The 24,126-nt window shown below is 35.4% G+C and overlaps 2 protein-coding genes across 2 annotated transcripts; both read right to left on the reverse strand.

Annotated features, from left to right (window-relative positions):
- Positions 1–14,078: 14,078 nt before the first annotated feature.
- On the reverse strand, positions 14,079–15,686 carry LOC112085459. The gene is made up of 3 exons (XM_024154673.1): positions 15,090–15,686; positions 14,427–14,978; positions 14,079–14,369 (listed from the first exon to the last, which is right to left on the reverse strand). The coding sequence occupies exons 1-3, from the start codon at positions 15,684–15,686 to the stop codon at positions 14,079–14,081; spliced, it is 1,440 nt and encodes a 479-aa protein (XP_024010441.1).
- Positions 15,687–21,073: 5,387 nt separating this feature from the next.
- On the reverse strand, positions 21,074–21,795 carry LOC18014814. Its single transcript, XM_006397238.1, has 2 exons — positions 21,214–21,795; positions 21,074–21,175 (listed from the first exon to the last, which is right to left on the reverse strand). Exons 1-2 carry the CDS (start codon positions 21,793–21,795, stop codon positions 21,074–21,076), a joined length of 684 nt encoding a protein of 227 aa, XP_006397301.1.
- Positions 21,796–24,126: the final 2,331 nt, after the last annotated feature.

Genomic DNA, 24,126 nt, shown 5'->3' on the forward strand with positions numbered 1-24,126 from the left:
CAGGTGGAGTATGCACGGGTATTTGGAAGTCTGCTATACTTGACCAACTGTACAAGACCCGATCTAGCGCATGCGGTAAACGTGTTAAGTCGCTACACAAGTAATCCAGGTCATACTCATTGGAAAGCAATAACTAGAGTGTTGAACTATTTGCGATATACAAAGAGTTATGGGCTGCACTTTCGTAAAGAACCAGCAGTGTTAGAAGGGTACAGTGATGCCAATTGGATTTCAGATTCTAGAAATTCCAAATCCACAAGTGGATATGTCTTTACACTCGCTGGAGCAGCAGTATCCTGGAAATATTCCAAACAGACACTCCTGGCCCGATCAACCATGGAGTCAGAGTTCATAGCTTTAGACAAAGCAGCTGAAGAAGCAGAGTGGCTTCGGAACTTCCTAGAAGATATCCCGATGTGGGAAAAACCAGTGCCAGCATTACGTGTACACTGTGATAGTCAGTCGGCTATTTCTCAGGCACTTAATAATCTGTATATTGGTAAGTCTCGTCACATACGAAGACAATATAAGACCATTAGGCATCTGATCTCAAGTGGTGAACTCACGGTTGATTACATCATGTCAGCAGAAAATTTAGCGGATCCGTTCACCAAAAGCTTGCCGCGAGATCAAATCATTAAATCATCTAAGGGAATGGGTTTATTGCCTACTACAAAAGAGGATGCTTGATGGAAACCCCACCTACGCGATTGGAGATCCCAAAAGGTTGGTTCAAAGGGACAACTAAATCAAGCAGAATCTGAGAAAAGCACTGTAAAATGCTCAATTTCCATGATGATAAACAGTGCTTCCTGTAATTATGTAAGGTTAAGCTTTATGACTTTTAACGAGATAAGACCATAGCCTTCATATACATGTATATAGAGTATAACAGGATACTTTCTGTGTATGTGACAGGTACTTGGCAATCACCTAGTGGGTGTGAAATGATGCTGTTTCTAGGAGGATGAAGAGAAGGCTATACTCTCCAAGTTCACTCATGATAAACCAGGCACGTTCAAGGCCACAATGAACACAATAGAGAACTGAATGCTACGAGAAGACGAAGCTGGGTTATATCTGTTGACGTGGTTTACACCGAAATCCGGGCAGTTCAAGACATCATGTTCATTTCCTGGAGAGTAAATCCGACAGATATTAACAATGAGTGGTTCAAGGCAGAAAAACGCTACTTCCTCAGACACAGTTAGTTTTCGCTTATACTCTCAAAAAGTCCATCTGTCGAGTCTGTAGTCTAGTTTGAGTCTAATCTGCATAGTCTATCGAGTCAGCATATGTGTAATGTCATTTTTATTCATGTGGGGGATTGTTGGAACCCAATATTAATAAGCATTTGGACTTGTAATATTGAGTTTGTGTGTGAATAAAAAATGAAGTTTAATAAGCAAATGAGCCTTATAAATTCATTTGACATTTGGGTGTGAGCCTATGGAAATGAAATGATCTCATTGGCTATAACTAAAAGTGGAAGTGCATTTGTCCCACATTGCTTAGCAAGAAGAGAAACCTCTTGTATATTTATAGCCTTCTCACAATAAGGGTCAATAGCATTATGGAAGTAAAAAGGCATTATGCAAAAACACCTACGCGCGCCGCCACCGCCGTCGCCGGTTCCGGTGCCGGGCTCGGACTCGTTGCTCATTGCTCGTTGCAATTTTTAGTTGGCTCTTGGGTTCTTGGGCTCTTGGGCTCTATATAGCTGGGCGTGGATCGTAGGCTTCTTAGTTCCTGCGAAATAATTTTTGCATATTGAAAGGAAAATCTTAGGAAATAAAAGATTACGTCCATATAATAACGGAAGATTTTCAGCAAATCCCTCTCATCTTAATATCGTAAGTGTCTCGAGAGCTATAACATAGTATTATTTCAGTTCGCAGATTATATTATGGATGTTGCATAATAGTCTCATCACGGTTGTATCTTGGAATTCAAAAGTCGCACCATACGGTCACCCATTACTGGCGATTTATTGAGTTAAGGAAAGAGATCATATTTCGACTCCGTGTTTTCATCTGTTTTCAATTGGTTTTTCAAACTCTCGTTTTAATCTCTCACCTTTAACATATCGTTTATAATATTGCTATTTTTTATTCGTGATTTTAATCGAATTTTTGCGGTCCTACAAATGTAAAACGAACTGAAATCAAAATGAACCGATGAATCTAATTAACTTAGAACAAACCAAAATTATTTAAAATGTATCAATTTTATAAAACCAACTTATACTAAAAGCGATATCAGGTTAATCATGTGATTTGGTTTAAGAATTGAACTTTCTTCTTTACTGTTTATAAAACCAGCATGAACTTTGTTATTTACATAGCTTTCTGAATTACCCTAAGCTTATGAATAGATTCTTCTAGAACATCAGTTGTTAGGTCTTTATATTTGACGAGATTATACAAGAAAATATAGTTCACTCAATGCGTAAGTAAAACTGAGAGGCCCAAGAAAAAACGCTCTGTTTCATATCAGGTACACAAATAGTGCATGTGACTATTGTATATCTGAAACATGTTTTATGTATCAACTCTCATTGGTCTCTGAAAATTGTATAATCCTCACGGGATGCTTTGTGGTCTCGTTATCTAGGCAGTGCACTTAAGCTGTTACAAGGAAATTAATGTCTCACCATCAATCCATGATAGTGGTTTGACCCTGAAACTCAAGTAATTTTATGTTTGACAATATGTGAACACTCTTGCATCGACCAGAAATTATGGTAAATTTAAATACTGGTAACGATCAACATTAATCGAATGTTGGTGTTGTTGCTTCCTGCACAAGTAATTTGAGAATTACATGGATTCGGTAAAAAACCGGATGCAAGCTACAGTGTTAAAGTTTATGAACTGAAAAGGATGTTAGCAACAACCGTTTTGGAAAAAATTTTGTGGGTTCAGAGTTTCAAAAAATTCTGAAGAAGCTTTATATAAATCATAGGAAATTTTTAGGAATTAGAGACATGAAACTGAGACTATGTACAATGGTTTTTTTGTTTAGAGTTTTAGATTTAATCTCAATAAAAAAGTCAAACACCAAAATAACCTCTTTTTTTTCTCTCTCCAATTTTTGCTATTTTTTCACAATTTGATTCTTCCCTTTTAAGCTATTAACGAAAATGTCATTATAAACCCATTATTTTAAATTTTTAAAATATTATTTAAAGTCTCCTTGAACCACCTAAAGCCCATGAACAACCCAAACATGGAATAAATGCTTCTCAACCGATTTTAAAACTGTAATAAGTTAATATGAGAGCTCATATACTCATAACCTTCCTTATTATTTCCTAATTTCTTCTCCAAAACTTTTGGGCTGAGTTACAATATCAAAAGTTATGCATTTTCAGTGATTTCAGCTTCATTGAGACGGGTTGTTTTTTTTTTTGGGTGAAATTCAGAGTTCTGGGTGCATGAGAGACCTAAAAACGAACTCAAAACCGATGTAGGTAATGATACACTTTAATTTTTGGTAATATCTATATCTGTATCGCGAAAATAGACTTTATTTTGAAGTCTACTAGTCAACATCCGGTTAGTTTTGCAATTGACTTTTTAAAAATTTGTAACCAGTAGACTTCAGTAGACTTGATGTGTGTCGTGTTGAGGGTTGTCAAGTTTTACCCTAAATGAAATCAATAGCCGCAAGTGCACAGCTGATCGATTGTAGTACTTAGGGATTGAATCTACAGGGAAGGAGGATCTTTCATGCAAAAGCCTTCGAAAGAAATATAAAGTAAGGAAGTCTAGAACCAAACGGTTTTGTGGGGGTTTTGGTGGTGTGTTTAAAATGTAAAAACGAATCTTAAAGAGAAAATACGGGAATTAAAATGACCTAATAACTAAACTTAGCGAAAACGAGTATAAATGACACCGTTTTATTTCAAGCTTTAGTTCACTATTTTCATTCCCTTTCAATCTGTAAAAGAGGCGCTGGGGTTCAGGGAAGTTTTCTCAGGGGTACGAACGATTCAAAACATTGCTAGAGAGTAAATTTGATAAGATTTTAGCTTAAACTTTTCGAACTGGAGTCACAGACGTATGAATACGCCACTGTCGTGATCATAGACAACTATCTCTCTCAACCCTGACCAGTAGGTTTCCACTCTGGCCCTGGAAAAGAATAGATGCATTATGTTTAAGACTCGTCAGCATTCACAAATCGCCCATAGGTAGGTTTCCACTCCTATGTTTGTTTTGCTCTCCCAAACTAGATCTGACACCGGATGAACACTTTCGTGTCACCAAGCATCTGGATCAGATTGTAGTTCATGACGCTACTCTCATGCAGTAAAAACGAATTCAGAAGAAAAAGTTCTAAGATTCGGCTCAAAAGCTCATGGAATCCTCACCGAACATATAAATCCCCATCAAAAATCCCTTAGTCCCAACAATAAAACTACTCAGACATGATGAACGAAATCAAAAACATAGTATTAAAAAGTAGAATAGAAACCGAAATTGAAAAAGAAAGAACAAGGGTTCAAGAGACAAATCTCTCTCTCCCTAAAATCTAAAACTTAAAAGGTATTCTGAAACAATAAGAGCATATGAGGGCCTATGAATAGGGTTCGTAAACCATGTATTTATAGTGCTCAAGACATCTCTAGGGTCTAGGGTTCCGGAGTTAGCTGGCCGCGGTCGGGATGAGAGTGACCGCGGGAAATGGGTGGCTGGCCGCGGTCGCGGGGCTTCTGACCGCGGGAAATGCTCTATTGGCCGCGGGTAGAAACGCTTGCCGGCTAGTTTACGGGACATCTTGCTCTTCGCGTATCTTTTGATTGAACCGTTGGATTGCCAAGCTGTAAAGTGTGCTGGAAAGCGGTTACTTCCATCTTTAAGATCTCCAAATTTGAGCTGGATCAGACGGTGAGAAGGCCTTCAATCAGGGGTGAACTTCTGACGGTTTGACTCTGAGCTGAAATCTGGTTTTCTATCCATTTTGTTAAGCTTTTCCCTAAGTTACCTGAAAAGAGTCTTGGAACTAAAAATACTAGAAAAACGTAATAAAAGTACTTGAAAGCAATTAAAAACATAGAAAAAGTATTTCAAAACGATCCATAAAAGTGGTCAAAATACGGTGTTATCAACTCCCCCAGACTTAAACCTTTGTTTGTCCTCAAACAAAGTAAAAGCCTAAACTGGTTAAGTGAAAAAAAAAATAGGGAATGCACAAATCTCAGAGACATGAACTCCTAAACTAGGACCAAAGATCGTGCATCAATCCACAACTTAGTCTAGAAAATTCTCACCAATGCACAAAAGATACTAGTCCACTTTTTCCGTCATGCAAAACTTAAACAATCTAAATCTTGATTCCAGTCAACTAGCTCTCTACATTCATTAAGTTCAATAGTGAGTTCTCATTAAAGACATCATCCAAGGTAGACGGCGTTTGACATTAAAAGGGCTGTTTAAGTGGTGGAGTTAAAGTGTTTCGGGTTACCTGATGAATCTGGAGGATGCAATATAACATGCAAAACCGCAAGAGAGATAAGGACCTGTTGATGACCGCAATTTCCAGTCACTTCTTCTTGCCAAATGTTGTTGCATAATCCTTCCTCCTTTGTTGTGAACAGTTATTCCCCCAGACTTAGATTCTTTCCGGGAATCAGAAAATGATCTCCAAAACTCCATGAAATCAGACTCCAGTTGCCTTAGGACTTAAAATTCGATCTCTCTAGACTCTCTAAGGCTTTTATTTCCTTCTTTTCTTATTTTCGGATTTTTTTTTTTTTTTTGAAAAGGAAATGCCTTTTAAAAGGAGAGAGACTAGAGGACGAGATTGTACCAAAATTTGAGATTTTTCTAAGGCAAACTGAGCTTCCTCTTGTGTTGAATCTTTCCGGGAACTTTTCCGGCAAATCGCAGGTCTCTGTCCTTGGTGACTGAAAACTGCGTCGTTCCTCTTTCTCTCCAACGTTTTTGCACTTATCTGCATATAAGACAATAGAAAACAAGAGTGCATGTGGTTTGAAAGAGGATTGGTTAAGGTGGGGAACTAGCTAAAGATGAACTAGCCATTCAGGATCAACAGAGAGTGGTAAAAAGGATAAAGGAGTCCTGAATGTATGATTAGTTTCCCTGGTCTAATGCTTCAATGAGAAAGTTAAGTCCAAATTAAGTCCAAATAAAACAGAGCTAGTGTATCCCTTCATCTAAATTGAAATCATTCAAATTCTTCTGGGGTACTTCGTTTCAAATGTGCTTAGCTACCGCCTAGTCTAGTCCTAAATCATGAATGAGTATGTCACTAGGAACAGTCTAAAAGCACACAGTCAACTATCATTGATTCATGTTCACCATTCCCTTTAAAACATATTTTGTTTTGAAACCAATTTTGAAAAACTTTAAGGAAAATGCAAAAAGTGTAGATAATGCAAGACTCATGAAAGAAAAGTGGTTAGAAAGGGATGAAATCCTCCCCCAGACTTAAATCACACTTTCCTCAGTGTGAAACAAATCGAGATTGGATGAGAAAAATGCATAGATAATCGAATTGGTAAGGCCAAAGAGAACTTACCTGGATCCAGGATGCTGGTGGAGATGAACCGGACCCATTCGAAGAGGTTTGGGAAGGTGATATGTGGTGATGAAGGTGGTGGAAAGTGATGAATGAGGTGGAGTGTGGATTGGTGAGGTAGAATGAGGTGAAATGGGTGGTTTGGGGTCGGGTTTGATCTCAACGACCAGTTGCCGCGGTCAGAAGCCACGCGACCGCGGCAAACCAGTGCTCCGCCGCGGTCAGAAAAACGCGACCGCGGTCGAAGGGGTGTTTCCCGCGGTCATAACACCTGCGACCGCGGGGGCTTATGTCGCGGACTCTTCCTGCTTCTCCTTGGTTCCTACTGGGCCGAGCAGTCAGGGACCATCCTTCTTTTTGGTTTTTTCGGGTTTTTTGATATTTTGGCTTTTGATTAAAAGTTGAAAAAAAAAATTAGAAATTTCCAAAAAATTGAAGTAGACTTCAGAAAGGAGTCTAAAAAAGGTAGACTTTTTCGTGAAGTCTACTTCAATTTTCTGGTCAAACATCGAAAGAATCTTTTTTTTATTAGACTTCCGAGAGAAGTCTATGCTAGAAATCTACACGGTTAGTCAATAGCCCGGTCAAATGAAAAACTAACCTTTTATGTATGAAGTTTACAAGTGAAGTCTACTTACGAAAAAGTCAATGTTTTGGTCAATTGCAAAAATAACTTGTTTATTAAGTAGACTTCTCTCGCAGACTTCCACAGGAAAAAGTAGATTTCTCCTCCTGTCTATGTTTGAAGTCTGTATTAGAAGTATGCTTATTGTATTTATTTTAAAAACGATTTTTTGCACATTTATAAAGTATTTTTTCAATTTTTGGTTTTGAAATGCTTGTTAGCAAGTGAATGAATTACTCAATAATTTTAATTTCATTTAAGTTGATATTTATTGCCGAATCGGATTTTTTGATATTTAAGCTAGTTATCTTATCAAAGTAGACTTCTCCAGCAGCTAATATTAAAGTCTAATTAGGAAGTCTACTTTTTTAATTTATTTTTAAAACGCTTTTCAAAAGTATTTATAATGTTTTTTTTAATTTTTTTAGGTTTTGACATGCGTGTTAGCAAGTGATTGAACTACTCAATGATTTTCAGTTGATTTAAGTCAATATTTATTGTAAAATTGAAGTTTTTGATTTATAAGCTAGTTAGCTTGTAAAAATAGACTTCATTTGCAGTCTACGATTGTTGTCTGCGAACGAAGTCTAATAGCTAGAAAATTTTATTTCTTATGTGTTTGCAATAATATGGTTCATAATTTTATTTGCTAATATAGTTTATTTGCGTGTTTTATTACAGAAAATGGTTCAATTACATAAAAAAATAATAAAAAGTCTGCATAGATTCTAAAAGATTGTAAAGTTAGGCATTTGTAAGTTCTCTTGCTAGTAACACCAACCCATTCTTTTGTTTTTTTTTTTCTTTGGATTTGGCATACTTTGTCATTTCATTCAAAACTGCTGCAACATTCAGTTACTTCAAAAATCAATCCATTCTAGTAACCCCAATCCAAAAATCAATCTATTCTAATAACACCAATCCATTTTTCTTCTATTTTTGTGTGGATTTGGTATATTTTGTGGTTTTAAAACTGGTGCAAAAATCAGTCACTTAAAAAAATTATTTAGAATTAGTTTATGGAACTTTACTTTGCACCATATTGTGAACCATGATTTTTTTGTCCATATAGAATAATTTGATTATGTTACATATTTGATAAAGATACATAAAAATAACGGTTGATGACAATTAAAAGACTACTAAATAACGGTTGATGACAGTTAAAAGACTACTACAGTTGAGGATTATTACAATTAATGACCATTACAAACACAACTGATAATCACTACACAAAAATAGATCACGAGCAAACAAGAAGATCAATTATTTACTCATTGGAGTTCACGGTGGTAGTGGTGAGATGCAGACTTTGAGAAAACAATTGTCCTCGTAGTGGTATAGATGGGCCAGGTGGATTGGGTTCTGTATTTGTAAATGAGCTTAATTGTGGTGTTGGGCCTGTTAGGACAAAACTCCTTAGCCGTCTCTGATGTTGATGGTGGAGAAGATGGAGATGACGGTGATGAATTGTTGTGATTTGTGAGATACTGCAAATGAAAGGATTCAATTTAAGAAGTTTGCTTTTGAAGTCAACTCAAGAAGTCTGCTTTCGGAGATGACGATGATGAATTGTTTAGATTTGTGAGATACTGCAAATAAAAGGAGTAAAAATTAAACATCAACCCCAAGTAACAAATCTAATAAAGAAGAGGAAGAAGAGATTTCCGAGAAACACATAATCACAGATCTGATCACTTTTAGGCACAAACTAACTAAATTCATTCATACTCATTATTTTTATGTTCGTTAGATGAAAAATGACTCTGCAGATATCAAAACAGAGCAAGAAACACATAATCACAGATCTGATTACTAAACTAAATCGAATTAGTTTTGACACTCAGATCTTAGTACATTATGAATAAAAAATAAAATTTCAAAGTGGATCCCAATTAAATAAAACCAAAATTTATGGACAGAACATCAGCTAATTAATAAGTAAAAAGAAGGAACTTGAAAAAGCTAACAATTCGAACTAGACATCAAAGCCATACCCAGACAAAGCTGCACGGCGATGAGGAAGTCGACGGTGGACCTCTTTTGTTGCTCACTACGTTAAGGTCACCTACAGTGAAGATCAAACCAATGTTTCCCTAAAAACAAAAAATAGAGTATAATCTAAAGAGAGATTTCTAACCTGAAACAGCGGAGGAGAAGATCTCGCGTGGAGCTGTTTCGCAAGCAGATATAGAAAAACCGATGTTCTTGTTGAATCTGAAATAACAGAGGGGAAGCGCCGTTTTAGAGGGAGATTTGAGTTTTCTTTTTTACAAAATTAGGATTACAAATCGTGGGTTTCCTTTATATAGGAAGGTACAAGTTTTGGTTAGAATTTTTGATTTAGAATTATTGGTTCAATTTCGGTTTATGTATTGGTTAAGTAATTATTTTTGGTTTTTTTCGTTAATATAAATATTTATTCGGTTTCGTAGACTTCAAGATGAAGTCTACTATTTCTAAGCCATAAATCAGATATTTGACATTCATTATTCAAATTCATAAATTTAAATTTATGAATGTGAAACAATAATTTATATACATTAAAAATAACCATATCTAATTTATAATGGAAAATTTGAAATGAAAATTATTTTTTGTTAATTTTAAAATTAAATTGTATGATTTAATTACATAATAGACTTCACAAGGATTTAAACCGTAGTTAAAATATCCGTTTTTTGTTTGGTCATATAGAATTATATTGTGTTTTCACTACCTATTTAGGTTATTTTTGTCAAATATTACATCAAGAGTCTACTTTTGTATTCAAAATCAATTTTTAGGTTATTTTTAGCAAAAATCTTTTTCTTTAACACCTTCTTTTTGCTCTTTTAACACTCCACATCATCTACTCTCTCTTCCACCTAATAATTCAACACTCACTCACTTTTTATACTGTACCCTACAATTATTATTTTATATTTTATCTTCTTTTATTAAGAATAAACACACAACACAACTAAATAAAGCACAAAACACAAAAATACCGGTAAACAAATAATTAAAAGTTTATTAGAAGCTAATATGAAAAATGTAGTGGAAATTTTTTTTTTTCTGTGTTCAAATTAAGTGACACCAGTCTCTATTTATAGAATATGAAAAATGATTAATTTTGATATAAAAGGTTGAAAAAAATATAATTTTTCTATAAGATAATTGATCTCAAATATTTTAGATGAAAAATAAATATTAGGAATATGCATAGCCAATCAATGACTGTCACATGCTTTTCTTTTTTTCTTAATTTATAATTTCAACATGTTGGATTTTTTCAACCGAATTTATTCCACATCAGATTTTTTTTTTGTTTTCAACTTGCGTGTTCAACAACATAATTATTTTTTTCAACTAGCCATTGTATATAATCTGAGAAGTTAGTGACTGTGAACCAAAAAAAAAATCAAACGTTGAAAGTTAGTGACGAGGTGGAATACAATCTGTATCAGAAGCTAGAAGATATGAAGAAGAGATAGATGGATTGGAATCTGCGCATGAGAAGAAGTCTCAAGGCGTTTTCTATGTATATGAATGAGATGGTGATAAGTGAAAGAACACGAGAATACAATAGAAGAAAGTAATCATCTGCAGACTCAAAAAATGGAAATCGAAGCAGGAGAAATCGACGTTACTGAATCAGATAAACTGTGATATCCCGATTTCCGGTATATGTGAAAAATGTTTATAAGAATTGATTTAGCTATCTATGTCATCAAAGTGCACTTATCTTTTCGGGCACTGGTCTTGAGAGAATTCAAGAGTTAAGCGTGCTTATGCTGGAGCAATCTCAGGATGGGTGACCTACCGGGAAACGGACTGCGGTATTGTGCGAGTGAGGACAAAGCACGGAGAAAGATCACGTGGTGATTGCAGGGATAGTAGACAAGTCTTACGAGCCTCCCGGACCAATGACTCCCGACCGTCGGACAGGGGTGGGCCAATGGGCCTAGAAAGAGGCCAACCGTCGGACAGTAGTGGGCCAACGGGCCTAAGAGAGAAGACGTTGGGCTCACTGGTAGGGGCGGTTGGTGGGCCAACGGGCCTAAGAGAGGACGTTGGGTTCTAGAGTATACGGCGTTGGGCTCACTGGTAAGGGCGGTTAGAGGCGTTCAGAGTTGATAGCCAATCCAGATGAATGGCGGATTTGGGGTCTCATGGATTTGATAGCTGGTCTGTCTGGTTTCCGGAAGGGAAGAAGGGAGCGGGGTCTCACAAGTGGTATCAGACCCAAGGTTAGCCAACCGGCTCTGATCTGGGTGGCGTCTTGGAACGTAGTTAAGGAGAATTCCAGGACGAATTTGATCTGCTCAAAGTTTAATACCTAAGCTACTCTGCAAGAGCACAGATGTGCAGTTGTAGCATAATAGGGGTCGAACCACAGAGACGAGAGATTCACACAATAAACTATATAGGCTTGAATTACCCTAAGTCAAACACAATAAAATTGAAAGCAGCAATGAAAGAAAAACGGTTGTAAATTCGATGGAAAAGAATTAGGCTCAGGGTGTTTCTCAGGAAATCAGAGAATGCAGATTAATCGATAAATCAGGGTTCAGGGTTGAGCACAGTTCTTGAACTCGAATCACAGAATTATAATTAACCAACTTCCGTTGTGAGAATTATCTAAGTTAAAATCTTAGAATTCCAAATTCCTTTGCAAACCCTAAAGCTTTAAACCAGCTTTAATGCTCAAGTTCGATATGTTCACAAAGTATCTAAACTAAATTCCTTTGCGAATAGCTACTTTGCTCACCCTAGGTTCTTTCCAGTTATTCAATTACACTTCCGTGTCAATCAATTAACCTAAGATCTAAGTTCTAGGTGGCCAGTCCAGAATTAGCTTTAAGAACAACCTATGGTGAAGAACTAAATAGATAATGAACCCTAACTAACCAATCAATCTAACATCCAATGAAATCCTTTATGAGAACCCTAAACCTAACAAGCAAACTACTCAGACATGAAGATTGAAGCAATAAACATCATTGAATAGATTGCAGAAAGCAATAAATAGATTAATAAACTGGGGTACAAAATCTTCTCTCTCCGGAACAGAGTTTCAGACTTGTCTCCCCAAAAGCTCTCAAAAACAAAAGTTCTCTTTAAAAAAATCTAAGGTATCGATATAAGGTGGCTAAAAACCTTATTTATAACTTAAAAACACGTTTTGGGCTTCCTTGTAATTATTTGGGAACTTCTGGGCCCAACTCCTTCTTCAAACAGGAGACAAAATCGCCTTTTCCTTATTTCTTTGACAAGTGTCGAGCGTCACTCTCCATGGTGTCGAGCGACACTAAAGCACAAAATCCATACTTGACGAATTTGATCATGATTAAGCTCCAAAGTGCTCCAAAATCTCCAGATAAGCTCCAAACGTACTTAAGCCTGTAAAGACTCCAAAAGACTGGAAAAACACTAGAAAGATTCTATAAATAAGATCTATACCATGTTAAAAACCATAAAAACCATGATATATCAACTCCCCCAGACTTAGCATTTGCTTGACCTCAAGCAAACAGAATACCAAATAAGAGAAAAAGGTTTGAAAACACGGAGACTCAACCTTTCACTGGAACATCGCTTTTGACCGATCACCCTGCAACTCAACTACTGCTTCATCATTCCAAATCGAACCACCATGTACTTCTCCGCAGACATTCACAACTTTCCAGATTAAATCCAAAATTCCACAACATTGTCCATAAACCCTCATCGCTGGATCTCACTGATGATTCAGATGCCAAGAACCTTATAGATTCTTTCCCATACTATACTCAAAAAAATCAGCCATACACACTTTGGTACTTTTCTCTCCCCCAGACTTATTCTTTTCGCATATTCATCATATTTTTCTTTTCTCTTCTTTTTTATGGCATATACTCGATAAGGGTAAATCTGCGAATACTGATGGTGTTTGCCATCGAGTCCCCGAGTTGTCCCCTTACCTTGTATCAAAGGTTTTCGAATAGTGGGGTCATAGGAAACTTTCCTACCCCTCACTTCCTTCCTTTGTGTGATCATTCCAACTTAGAAGTGAAATAATAAGATCCTTGGAAATTTTCCTAACCCTTCACTCCTAAGTGAAAATCATCTCAATCTTTTCGCCTTTTTCTTTCTTTTTTTTTTAGCTTGTCACATGGAAGAGAAGCACCAACATTAGATTTCATACAGGCTTCATTTTTCAAGTATGAACGAGGAATCAAGCTCTAGGAACATCAGTCACATCAATGAGGTAAAAGAAAGAGTTCAGAAATTAGCTCAGGTTAGTGGATTCTGTTGGAAACATGGACGCCTCTAGTCAACTGGTCAGCCTTTGAGTTTTTCATTAGTCGGATCTAGACTGAATCTGCAGCAGTGGTCACTTAGATGAAAGGTCAGCACAATAATTCCAGGAAAAGCATCATAATCTCCAACAGGTTTTGACTCAAAAACGTTTTGACACGTCTGACTCTTAAGAAAAAACAAACACAATGTCAGTGACTACCTCCCCCAGACTTAAACAACACTGTCCCCAGTGTTATCTAGCCCGAAGGTGGTGAAACAAAAGAAAGGAAACAGAGAAACGCAGTAAAAATGGAAAACTTACCTGGCTGCAATGATGGTGTCAAGCGACACCGATGATGGTGTCGTGCGACACTTGTTATCCTCGTACCGAATTGCAGCAGACCAATCCGAATTTCTGGTTTAACTCCGGTTTCCTGATTTCCTAATTTTTTTTTTTTTGACTGGTGTCGACCGACTCTGATGGTGGTGTCGATCGACACCAACCACTTCGTATCTGCTACATCTAAAACACCAAAACGAAAAACGAAAGTTAGCTGAAACAAAAAGACTTATGTACAGACTTACCAGTGGATTGCCTTCCACCAATCACTTGTTTTAAGTCATTAGCTTGACTATGGATAGACTATGCATCTGGTGGTTCAGAGAGTGGCAAAGAATGCCTCTGTAAAAGTTGTCTCATCCATGGTGGTGTGTAAGCGTTGTGCGCATGAGGTCGTCCAAGGAATGCAGGAATAGCACCAGGGTGAGATCTGTGTTTGGGTGGCTTCAACCTATTCCCTGCAATATCATCAGTTGAAAAACCAAGAGCTCTTTGCTTTAGTGGAGATGAATGGAATGAGATGTTTGGAGCTTCCTGATCAACAGCAGCTACTGGTTCTGTAGATGTCTTAGTCAACTCAGGTTGATCTATCACCTTCTCAGCATCAAACACATTCTGATCTCAAACTATCACTTCAGGTATTGCACTGACTTGGAATGTCTGACCATCTATGGTTGAATCCTTCAGCTTCTCCATCTTGAAAGTCATGATGGTATCTCCCAAGTGGAGATCAAGGTTACCATGCTGTACATCAATTACCGCTCCAGCTGTAGCTAAAAACGATCTTCCCAAGATAAGAGGATCTTTGGGTTCCTCTCCATATTTCAGAACCACGAAATCTGTAGGAATTATGCAATCACCAACTTTAATCGGAACATCCTCCAAGATACCTTTTGGGATTCTTTTAGATCGATCTGCTAGGATCAAAGAGATCTTAGTTGACTTGAAGTCACTCATCCCAAGGCTAACAGCTACAGAATATGGCATGAGGTTGAAACTCGAACCAAGATCACATAGCGATCTCTTGAACCTCTCTGAGAAGATAGAGCAGTCCAAAACAAAGCTTCCTGGGTCCGAGAGCTTCTCTAGAATCTTATTCTGAATCACAGCATTGACCTGTTCAGAAATCATCATCACTCCTTCCTCATGACTCAGATTATTAGTCACCATCCTCTTCACATAGTGTCTGAGAGTAGGAGCAATCTTCACAGCATCAACCAAAGGAATCTCAATCACAAGCTTCTCCATCAAAGCCTTGTATCTAGCATCGTCTAACTCCTGCTTAGATTTCCTAGGACTCCTTGGGTAGGGAACCTTAGGTTTGTAAACCCTTTCTTCTGTTGGTTTTGGATTCTGAACAACTTCAGCTTCGCTCTGCGATTGGTGTCGCGCGACACTAGTTGTGGTGTCGCTCGACACTGGCTCTGCAGTTTCGAAATTTTCTTCAGATTCGTCAAACGCCACGATTTCATCCTCAGAAACACCCTTTTTAAGCACAGGAGTCAACTTTTTACCACTCCTTAACGAGATGGCACTGCAGTAATGCCTAGGATTGGTATCAGTCTTTCCAGGAAAGAATCCTTCTTGCCTTTTTATAGATTCTGCAGTCTGAGCAACCTGAGTATCAAGCTTCTTGACATGAGTGTTCAGAACTTCAATTTTTCCATTCAGATCCAGATACAAAGTATCAATCTTCCCATTAAAGTCCACAGTCATCTTCTGCTGACCTTCCAAGATCTGTTCCAGCATAGACTTCACCTCATTATCTAGAGTTTGAGTAGGAGGAGAACCATAGTTCCTTGAAAAACTGTTGTTGGAGTAGGATGTCTGGTACTGAGGTTTGGAGTTATAGCCAGAATAGTTCTGGTTACCTGTGAAGGTACTCCTCTGATTATTTCCACTGTAATTCATGTTTCCTGGCTGAGTACCAAATCTCTAACCCTGAAATCCAGCTCCATTGATGAAGTTAACATCCTCTTCCTCAAGTGCTTCATCTGGTTCGAAATTCTTAACCTCTGCAGCGTATCGAACGGACTTCTTACCCACTAGAAGGCTATGCACAGAGTCTAGCTTAGCTTTCACCTCAGCAATCTGCGATCCATCCATGTTTCCACCCTGCTTCTTTCGCTGATAGTCTGCATTCTTGGTACTATTGCTAGATGCCAAGTTCTCAATAAGCACAACAGCGTCTTCAGGGTATCTGGTGTTGAAGTTCCCATTGCTCGCAGCATCAAGAGCCATCTGATACCTCCAATCAAATCCTCTGAAGAAAATAACTAGCAGCTGAACATCACTGAAACCATGATGTGCACAATCTCTCTGATATGACTTGAATCTCACCCAAGCAGCCTTGAATGCTTCAGTTGGTCCTTGAGAAAACGTTGAGATTTTGAGTCTCAGTTCTTCAGACCTGGCATCGTCATAGAAGTTGTGCAGGAAGGCGTTCCTGGTCTCTTCCCATGTAGTCAGCGAACCTGGTTCCAACTGCTTCAGCCAGTTAGCTGCTTCTCCAGCAAGAGAGTATGGGAACAGCTTACAGAAGAGGAAATCATTGGACACTCCATTGTATTTGATGCTGGTGACCAAGTCCTCAAACCTCTCAATATGATCCATCAGGTGCTCATGAGAAAGACCAGGGAAAGGATGCTGACCTAGAAGAGTGTAATACACAGGCTTGAGCTCAAAATCGTTCCTTTGAAACGCAGGAGCCCGAATCGCAGACCGATTTGCATAGAATTGCTCAGGTCTGTTGTAGTCACCCAGCGTCCTGATGATGTTACCCTCTCCATCAAGTCGCTAGCCTCTCTCATTACACACATGACCATCTTGGTCTCTCCAGACACCAGCATCATCACGAACCAATGCCAATGCGTTCTCCATCTTTTCTAGTTTCTGAGACAAATAGAAAGAACAATGTAAGTAACAAAACAACAATAAAATTAAGAAAAACAACGGGTGTCGCGCGACACCACTGCTGGTGTCGCTCGACACTAAGAATATTTAGTCGAAACTCAAGAACTAAAGTTTAATGGCGAAAATCAAGTCCCCGGCAACGGCGCCAAAACTTTATCTGCTCAAAGTTTAATCCCTAAGCTACTCTGCAAGAGCACAGATGTGCAGTTGTAGTATAATAGGGGTCAAACCACAGAGACGAGAGATTCGCACAATAAACTATATAGGCTTGAATTACGCTAAGTCAAACACAATAAAATTGAAAGCAGCAATGAAAGAAAAACGGTTGTAAACTTGATGGAAAAGAATTAGGCTCAAGGTGTTTCTCAGGAAATCAGAGAATGCAGATTAATCGATAAATCAGGGTTCAGGGTTGAGCACAGTTCTTGAACTTGAATCACAGAATTATAATTAACCAACTTCCGTTGTGAGAATTATCTAAGTTAAAATCTTAGAATTCCAAATTCCTTTGCAAACCCTAAAGATTTAAACCAGCTTTAATGCTCAAGTTCGATATGTTCATAAAGTATCTAAACCAAATTCCTTTGCGAATAGCTGCTTTGCTCACCCTAGGTTCTTTCCAATTATTCAATTACACTTCCGTGTCAATCAATTAACCTAAGATCTAAGTTCTAGGTGGCCAGTCCAGAATTAGCTTTAAGAACAACCCATGGTGAAGAACTAAATAGATTATGAACCCTAACTAACCAATCAATCTAACATCCAATGAAATCCTTTATGAGAACCCTAAACCTAACAAGCAAACTACTCAGACATGAATATTGATGCAATAAACATCAATGAATAGATTGCAGAAAGCAATAAATAGATTGATAAACAGGGGTTCGAAATCTTCTCTCTCCGGAACAGAGTTTCAGACTTGTCTCCCCAAAAGCTCTAAAAAACAAAAGTTCTCTTAAAGAAAATCTAAGGTATCGATATAAGGTGGCTAAAAACCCTATTCATAACTTAAAAACACGTTTTGGGCTTCTTTGTAATTATTTGGGAACTTCTGGGCCCAAGTCCTTCTTCAAACAGGAGACAAAATCGCATTTTCCTTATTTCTTTGACAAGTGTCGAGCGTCACTCTCCATGGTGTCGAGCGACACTAAAGCACAAAATCCATACTTGACGAATTTGATCCTGATTAAGTTTCAAAGTGCTCCAAAATCTCCAGATAAGCTCCAAACGTACCTAAGCCTGTAAAGACTCCAAAAGACTCGAAAAACACTAGAAAGATTCTATGAATAAGATCTATACCATGGTTAAAAACCATAAAAACCATGATATATCAGAATTCCTTGGAAGTCGGGGTGAATTGTGAAATTCCGATTTTCGGTATATGTGAAAAAGGCTTATAAGAAAAGATTTGACTATCTATGTCATCAAAGTGCACTTATCTTTTCAGGCACTGTCTTGAGAGAACTCCAGAGTTAAGATGTACACATTTTTTCTGTGAACTTTGGTTGATGTTGTGCCTCTAATTTATTTATTTACTTTTGACATTTAATAGATTGAAAAGATAAAATATTTGATTGCTCAAGCAAATCATAGTCTTTTTTTTTTGGTGATATTTCTAGCTAGTGGACTGAAAAATACATTATAAAAAAAAAATGGAACTGGTCCAAGCATTCAAAATGTTGAAACTATCAATTCTAATAATGAATTTGGTCATGGCTCTGATGACTATAATGAATTTTTGGTTTCTTTATCGCTTATACATTGGGTTTATACCATGTTATTTTTTTCAGGCTCTTTTGCGGTTTTGATTTTGGTTTCACTGGATCAAATCTAAATTGCATGAATTCCTTGAGTTTTGATGTTTTGAAGCATGCATTTGGCACTTGGAAAATTATTAAGCAGTGGTTCTGTGGAGAGAAAACTCGTGATATTAGTGATAATGGGATTGTTTCTGATGCTGGGATACTTAGAGAAGCCATTTTGAAGCATGGAGGTTGGTGGCACGAGCAATGTTTGGGCTACAATGAACAGTTTGCTTGCATAGATACCAATGAGGACAAAAGTTAGTGGATTTTTAGTATCTTTAGCTATGTGGAGGAAGTTAAAGATGAACTTATGCGAGATAAAGGTTGACTTACTACGCCAAGAGTCATTCTGGTCCGTAAAAGAGAAATAAAACTCAGGCTCTTGGATGTGGAGGAAAATAATTAAGTTGCGATCTATAACCAAGTTGCTTCATCGAGCGAAACTAAGTGTGGGAAAGAGACTTGTTTTGGCATGATCATTGGTTTCTTTTAGGCAGGATATGAGACATCTTTGGAGCGAGAGGTTGCATTGATTTGGGCATAAGCATCTCTGTAACGGTAGATAAAGTAATGTGAAACCATCATTGAAGAAGTCATAGAACTATGTTGTTAAATAAAGTGGACGACGAGATAGTGAAAATCAGAGCTTTGTCAAAAAAAGAAGACATAATGCTATAGAAGAAGAAACCCGACAAATACACAAGTAAGTTCATTTCGAATAACACGTGGAATCTCATACGGGAAAAATATATGAGGTATGAGTGGCATAAGGTGGTATAGTTCACTCATGCTACACCTAAGTTTCCCTTGATGTGGGTAGCAATACATGACAGATTAGCCACGATGGACCACATGGTGAATTGAAACTCTAACATAGATGCATCATGTGTTTTTTGTCAACATCCAATGAAGACAAAATCACATTTGTTTTTCTACTATGTATTTGGCTCAGGTATGCGAAGTGATGACATGCATTCACAACATGATACACATGATACCAATGAATGATACCTCTACAAATCACGAAGAGCATATAAATTCTTTTGTTACAGTTATATAAGAAACATTGATAAATTTATTGAATGAGTTCTCATTAAATAAAACTAATAAAAAAATAGACAGACAAAAGTATTGATAATATTTTAAATAATGATAATCAACTTTTGTACCGATATTTTTTGGAGAAAAGACTTAATGGTACAAATCTTTGATTTTTTCAACCACCAATTTAGTGGAGCCAATGAAGATTGTTGAAAAATCCAAGTTTAAAACACTTCTATTTTTGATGCAACTACAATTTCTGCTTGATATTAAGTTTAGATTTACTTAACTATACAAATTCATTGCTTGATTCACATGTTACATGAGTGACGGAGAGCAAAATAAATTTCATTTGTAATTGTATAAGAATTAGTTTGGATGGAATTGTGGATTGGATTTTTATTAAAAAAAATTAATCAAAAATTTAGACATCAAAAAATATTAATAGATGTTTAAACAATGATAATAGACTTCAATTAAAATTTGATTATAGTGGAAAATTTCATTAATAATTAGATCACTCAGTTTATCTGTGAATGAATATTAACTTTTAGATTACTTCTTCGATGACCCAATCAAATTTTTGGTTTAGTATAAAATAATAAAAAATTAAAAAATCAATAATGTATTTTATAAAAAATTTATTAAAAATTTTAATGTTGTCTTACTTATAAGTTTTTGTAGCCAGTACACGGTGCGAACCCGTTAGCTAGTAAATAATATATGCATTACATATATACCCAGACAATTCAGTGTAGTTTCTTAATTAGCCAAGATATTTAGATGATGCTCACTAATTACTGATTGATATGGAATTACGTTAATGCTGAAGTTATGCGATTCTAATCCCAATAGAATTTATTTCACACAGTTGGTAAAATCTTGACTAATGAGATATATATCGAGAGCTTTGACGGGTAATACCGAATCATTTGTACTACTACTACTAACCACACTCCACACGCTATCTCATGGTGAGATCTAGAGTGTCCATATGTGAGTGATCAATTCCATTCTGTCATCTTTCCAAAGAACCTGGATCTCTGCAAAAGTTATTTGATAAGATGAAAAATTTGATTATTGATGATTAATGTATGTAAGCGGATGATTCTAGAAATCGGGTAAGGCGGGGCCTAGGTGGCCAACTTTATTTTTATTTTTAGTCTAGGTGGCCAAAATAGAGGCTTAACATTGCTAGAGTTTAGACGCTGCAATTTCGTTATAATTGGTGTAACAAATCGGTATAGATTGGTTCTAGGAACTCGTCCCGTTAGAGAGTTGCTCGCCCATGGTTTTTTTATTACGATATCGGTTGAAAAGAATAATAAAAATTAGTAACAACGAAGAGAAAGAATAATATTCGCACAAAAAAAGAGATAATAATAAAAATTTAAAAATAAAAAGGTAAGTAAAAAAAAAAGAGTTATCGCGTAGTAAGATTCAATTGTTTCATCATTCTCCACGACCCATGTCTGCTTTTACTTCTCTGATTCTTCACTAAACAGAGGCATACTTCACCAAATCCAGCATCATTCAACATCAACTACCACCACCATCATCATCTTTCTCTTGCAAACTACTTAGACAGCAAGATCTTTCTGTCTGAACCAGCAAACCTTTCTTTTTCTTCATCATCATCATCTACTCTTCTCCAAACCCTTTATAATTTGATCATTAACATCATCGTCCTCATAGTCATCATCATTGTGATCCTCATGATTGGATTCTTGGAGTGCAAGTAAAGGCATGGAATTAGGGTTTATCCAAGTGGAGAAGTGGGAAGCTGAACATTCTTTTCTCCTTAGCTTATTAGCAATAAGCAATGTCCTCCTCTTGTTGACTGGATTCTCCGCTTTTTCCAGATCCTTGGCGCTGCTGCTGTTGGTCGCTTCCATTAAATTCGCAAACGATTTCGATTTCCCCATGTAATAGCTCGATAATCCTCTCTTAATAGACAGAGAGTCTTCTAAAGAGGAAATAAACGAAGTAAGTGCTCCCCCTTCTTGGAAGGAAATGGAGTTGTCTTCTTCCTCCTCGTTTTCGCTATTCTCTCCGATTGACGATGCGCTTTCCTCCGACAACTCCTCCTGGGATTTACTACTTACCCTGAATCCGATCCCGATCTGGGATCCACTGCGTCTTGTTTCATTCGCCAAAGACAGAGCCACCGGTACAGCCTTACCCTGCGCCGCTACGCCGCTACGATCCCTAACGTACGCCGCCATGCCGATTCTAAATGACGAACCCACCATAACCTCCATTTAATATACCGGTATATTTCTGCTGATTACGATACGAAGAAATAGAAAGAGAAACCACAAAAATAGTAAAGCTCAAACACCACTCAACGAGAAAAATGGAAGAAATATGAGGAAAGGATCAATTCTCATTTAAATTCTCATTTAAATTATAATGACAACTATAAAAAAAAAAATTCTCATTTAAATTATAATGACAACTAAAAAAAAAAAAAAAATTCTCATTTAAATTATAATGACAACTATCCTGTAGGAGATATCATAGGGATTGAGTAATCAATTTGAATGATGCTCTTTCCTTTTACATGATTTTACTCAGTTTGATTTATATCTCTATATTATTATTTGAGTAGACATTTCATAAATGAACCTTTATTTGTAAGATATTACATAATATTTTACATAAATAAACATTTATTTATAAAATATTACATAAATAAAATATAGAAAGTCAATTAAATATATATGGATATAAATCAAAAGTATATTTAGTTTCTTTACTTATTAAAATATTAAAATATATTTTATTATTTTAAATAATAATCAATCCATATATATGAAAAAATTAATTTAAACTTTTGCAATATTTTTCATTTGTATTTTCATTATTATTTAGTATCATTTTTGAAAATCAGTTCAATTAATTATTTATATAAAAAATGAAATTATGTTTTCAAAATTTAAATTATTTTTTTTTAACAGGTTGGCCAAAAAATAGTTTAGTAAATTGTGAAACATATTAAGTAGCCGGGTTTTTCCATTTTGACAATCCTATATATAATCATTGTTAACACATATTATATAAGTTATTAACTAAAAATGATAGTTTGATCTCTAATAAAATATTCACAATTAAATTTTTATTTTATGAATATATATATATATATATATTAGATTTTAATCCATGTTGGTATGTATATAAGTATATATATATATATATTAATATCATGTCACTTTCATATTTAAAAAAGCTACTAATAATTAAACCGCATAATAATATATATACAAGTAAATATCGGTTATGTGATATTTATATAGGTATTGTTATCTAATTGTCACTAATTTTATTTATTTATATTTTTTGGTAAAGAACTTTTGTCACCAATTTAATTTAACAAAAAATTAAATTAAATTTAAAGATAATTAAAAAAAACATTACCCCGCATAATATGCGGGTTAATTCCTAGTATTATACAAAGGATTTACCCGCCCAGAAGATAATTTTTTGACCTTCAATTATGTTAAATAATTTTGTAAAAACATTTATTTTATAAAAACAATTATTTTGCAAAAATAGTTATTTTGTGAATTTTATAAAATGAGTTGATCTGTATATAGAGTCATTTTTATTTTTTTGGTTTGAATTGTAAAAAATGAGTTAATCCGTATATGAAGTTATTTTATAAGCGGTTAAAGCAAAATAAACTGTTTATTTAACAAGTTGGTATTAAACTAATATATTATTGAGGCTAATACACAAAATATTATAATATTATAATCATTAAATCTAATTTGTATTGCTTAATAACTGAGGTTTATAATCTGTCCACAAACTATAAAAAAGTAGTTTTATATTCTTTAACAATATATGTAGATAAATATAATATTCTTTAAATGTAGGTTTGATATAAAATTAATTAAAATACAACAAACTATATTTAATTTTAAAAGAAAAATTATAATATTTAGTAGATTAAATATACCACCCTTTTAAAAAACTAATATTTTGAATTGCGAATTTTTTTTTGGTAGATATTAAAAAATTAGAATCATAATCCGTTTATATCGAACTAACCCGTTTACTTAACATGTTTACTGGATTAAAATATAAAGCTAATTACAATATGTAATGTTTAATAACTCTCACTTCACAACACACTTTTTTAATTCAAAATCAATTTTCTCATGTCAAATTTTTGGAAAAATAACTAAAACATTTATTTTTGTATATAATCAAGTAAATATAACAGATTATAGTAAAACTTTTTCACCATTTTATTATATCATAACTTTTAGTTTTGATTTTTATATTATTTAATTGTGATTTTTTTTTCACATTTTTTAATTAACTATACTTTATGATATCATTTGAAATAAAAAATATAAAAAACTACCATATTTTTGAATACAAAAATTAAATAATAAATATATTCTATTAAATGAGGAACAAAGACTTTTCTTATTTTTTTCAATAAATTTGAAAGATATCCTTTATTATTTTGATTATTCTTTGTTATTTATAATAGGATATCATGTAATATTTTACAAAATAAAAGTTATTTCGTTAAATGTCTACTTAAATAATAATATAGAGATTTAGTTCCGTTTGCTCTG

Source organism: Eutrema salsugineum, unplaced genomic scaffold (assembly GCF_000478725.1).
Source record: "Eutrema salsugineum unplaced genomic scaffold, Eutsalg1_0 scaffold_3, whole genome shotgun sequence".
Taxonomy (NCBI): Eukaryota; Viridiplantae; Streptophyta; class Magnoliopsida; order Brassicales; family Brassicaceae; genus Eutrema; species Eutrema salsugineum.

What these genes read in the sequence shown, in the direction of transcription:
- LOC112085459 (XM_024154673.1), bottom strand. Translation starts at nt 15,686, where the DNA reads ATGAATTACAGTGGAAATAATCAGAGGAGTACCTTCACAGGTAACCAG. An exon ending in AAAGGGTTTACAAACCTAAG is followed by an intron (nt 14,979 to 15,089) that starts GTTCCCTACCCA and finishes GATGCTGTGAAG; the next exon opens with ATTGCTCCTACTCTCAGACA. An exon ending in TAGATGGTCAGACATTCCAA is followed by an intron (nt 14,370 to 14,426) that starts GTCAGTGCAATA and finishes GATGCTGAGAAG; the next exon opens with GTGATAGATCAACCTGAGTT.
- LOC18014814 (XM_006397238.1), bottom strand. Translation starts at nt 21,795, where the DNA reads ATGGAGGTTATGGTGGGTTCGTCATTTAGAATCGGCATGGCGGCGTAC. An exon ending in ATGACTATGAGGACGATGAT is followed by an intron (nt 21,176 to 21,213) that starts GTTAATGATCAA and finishes GGAGAAGAGTAG; the next exon opens with ATGATGATGATGAAGAAAAA.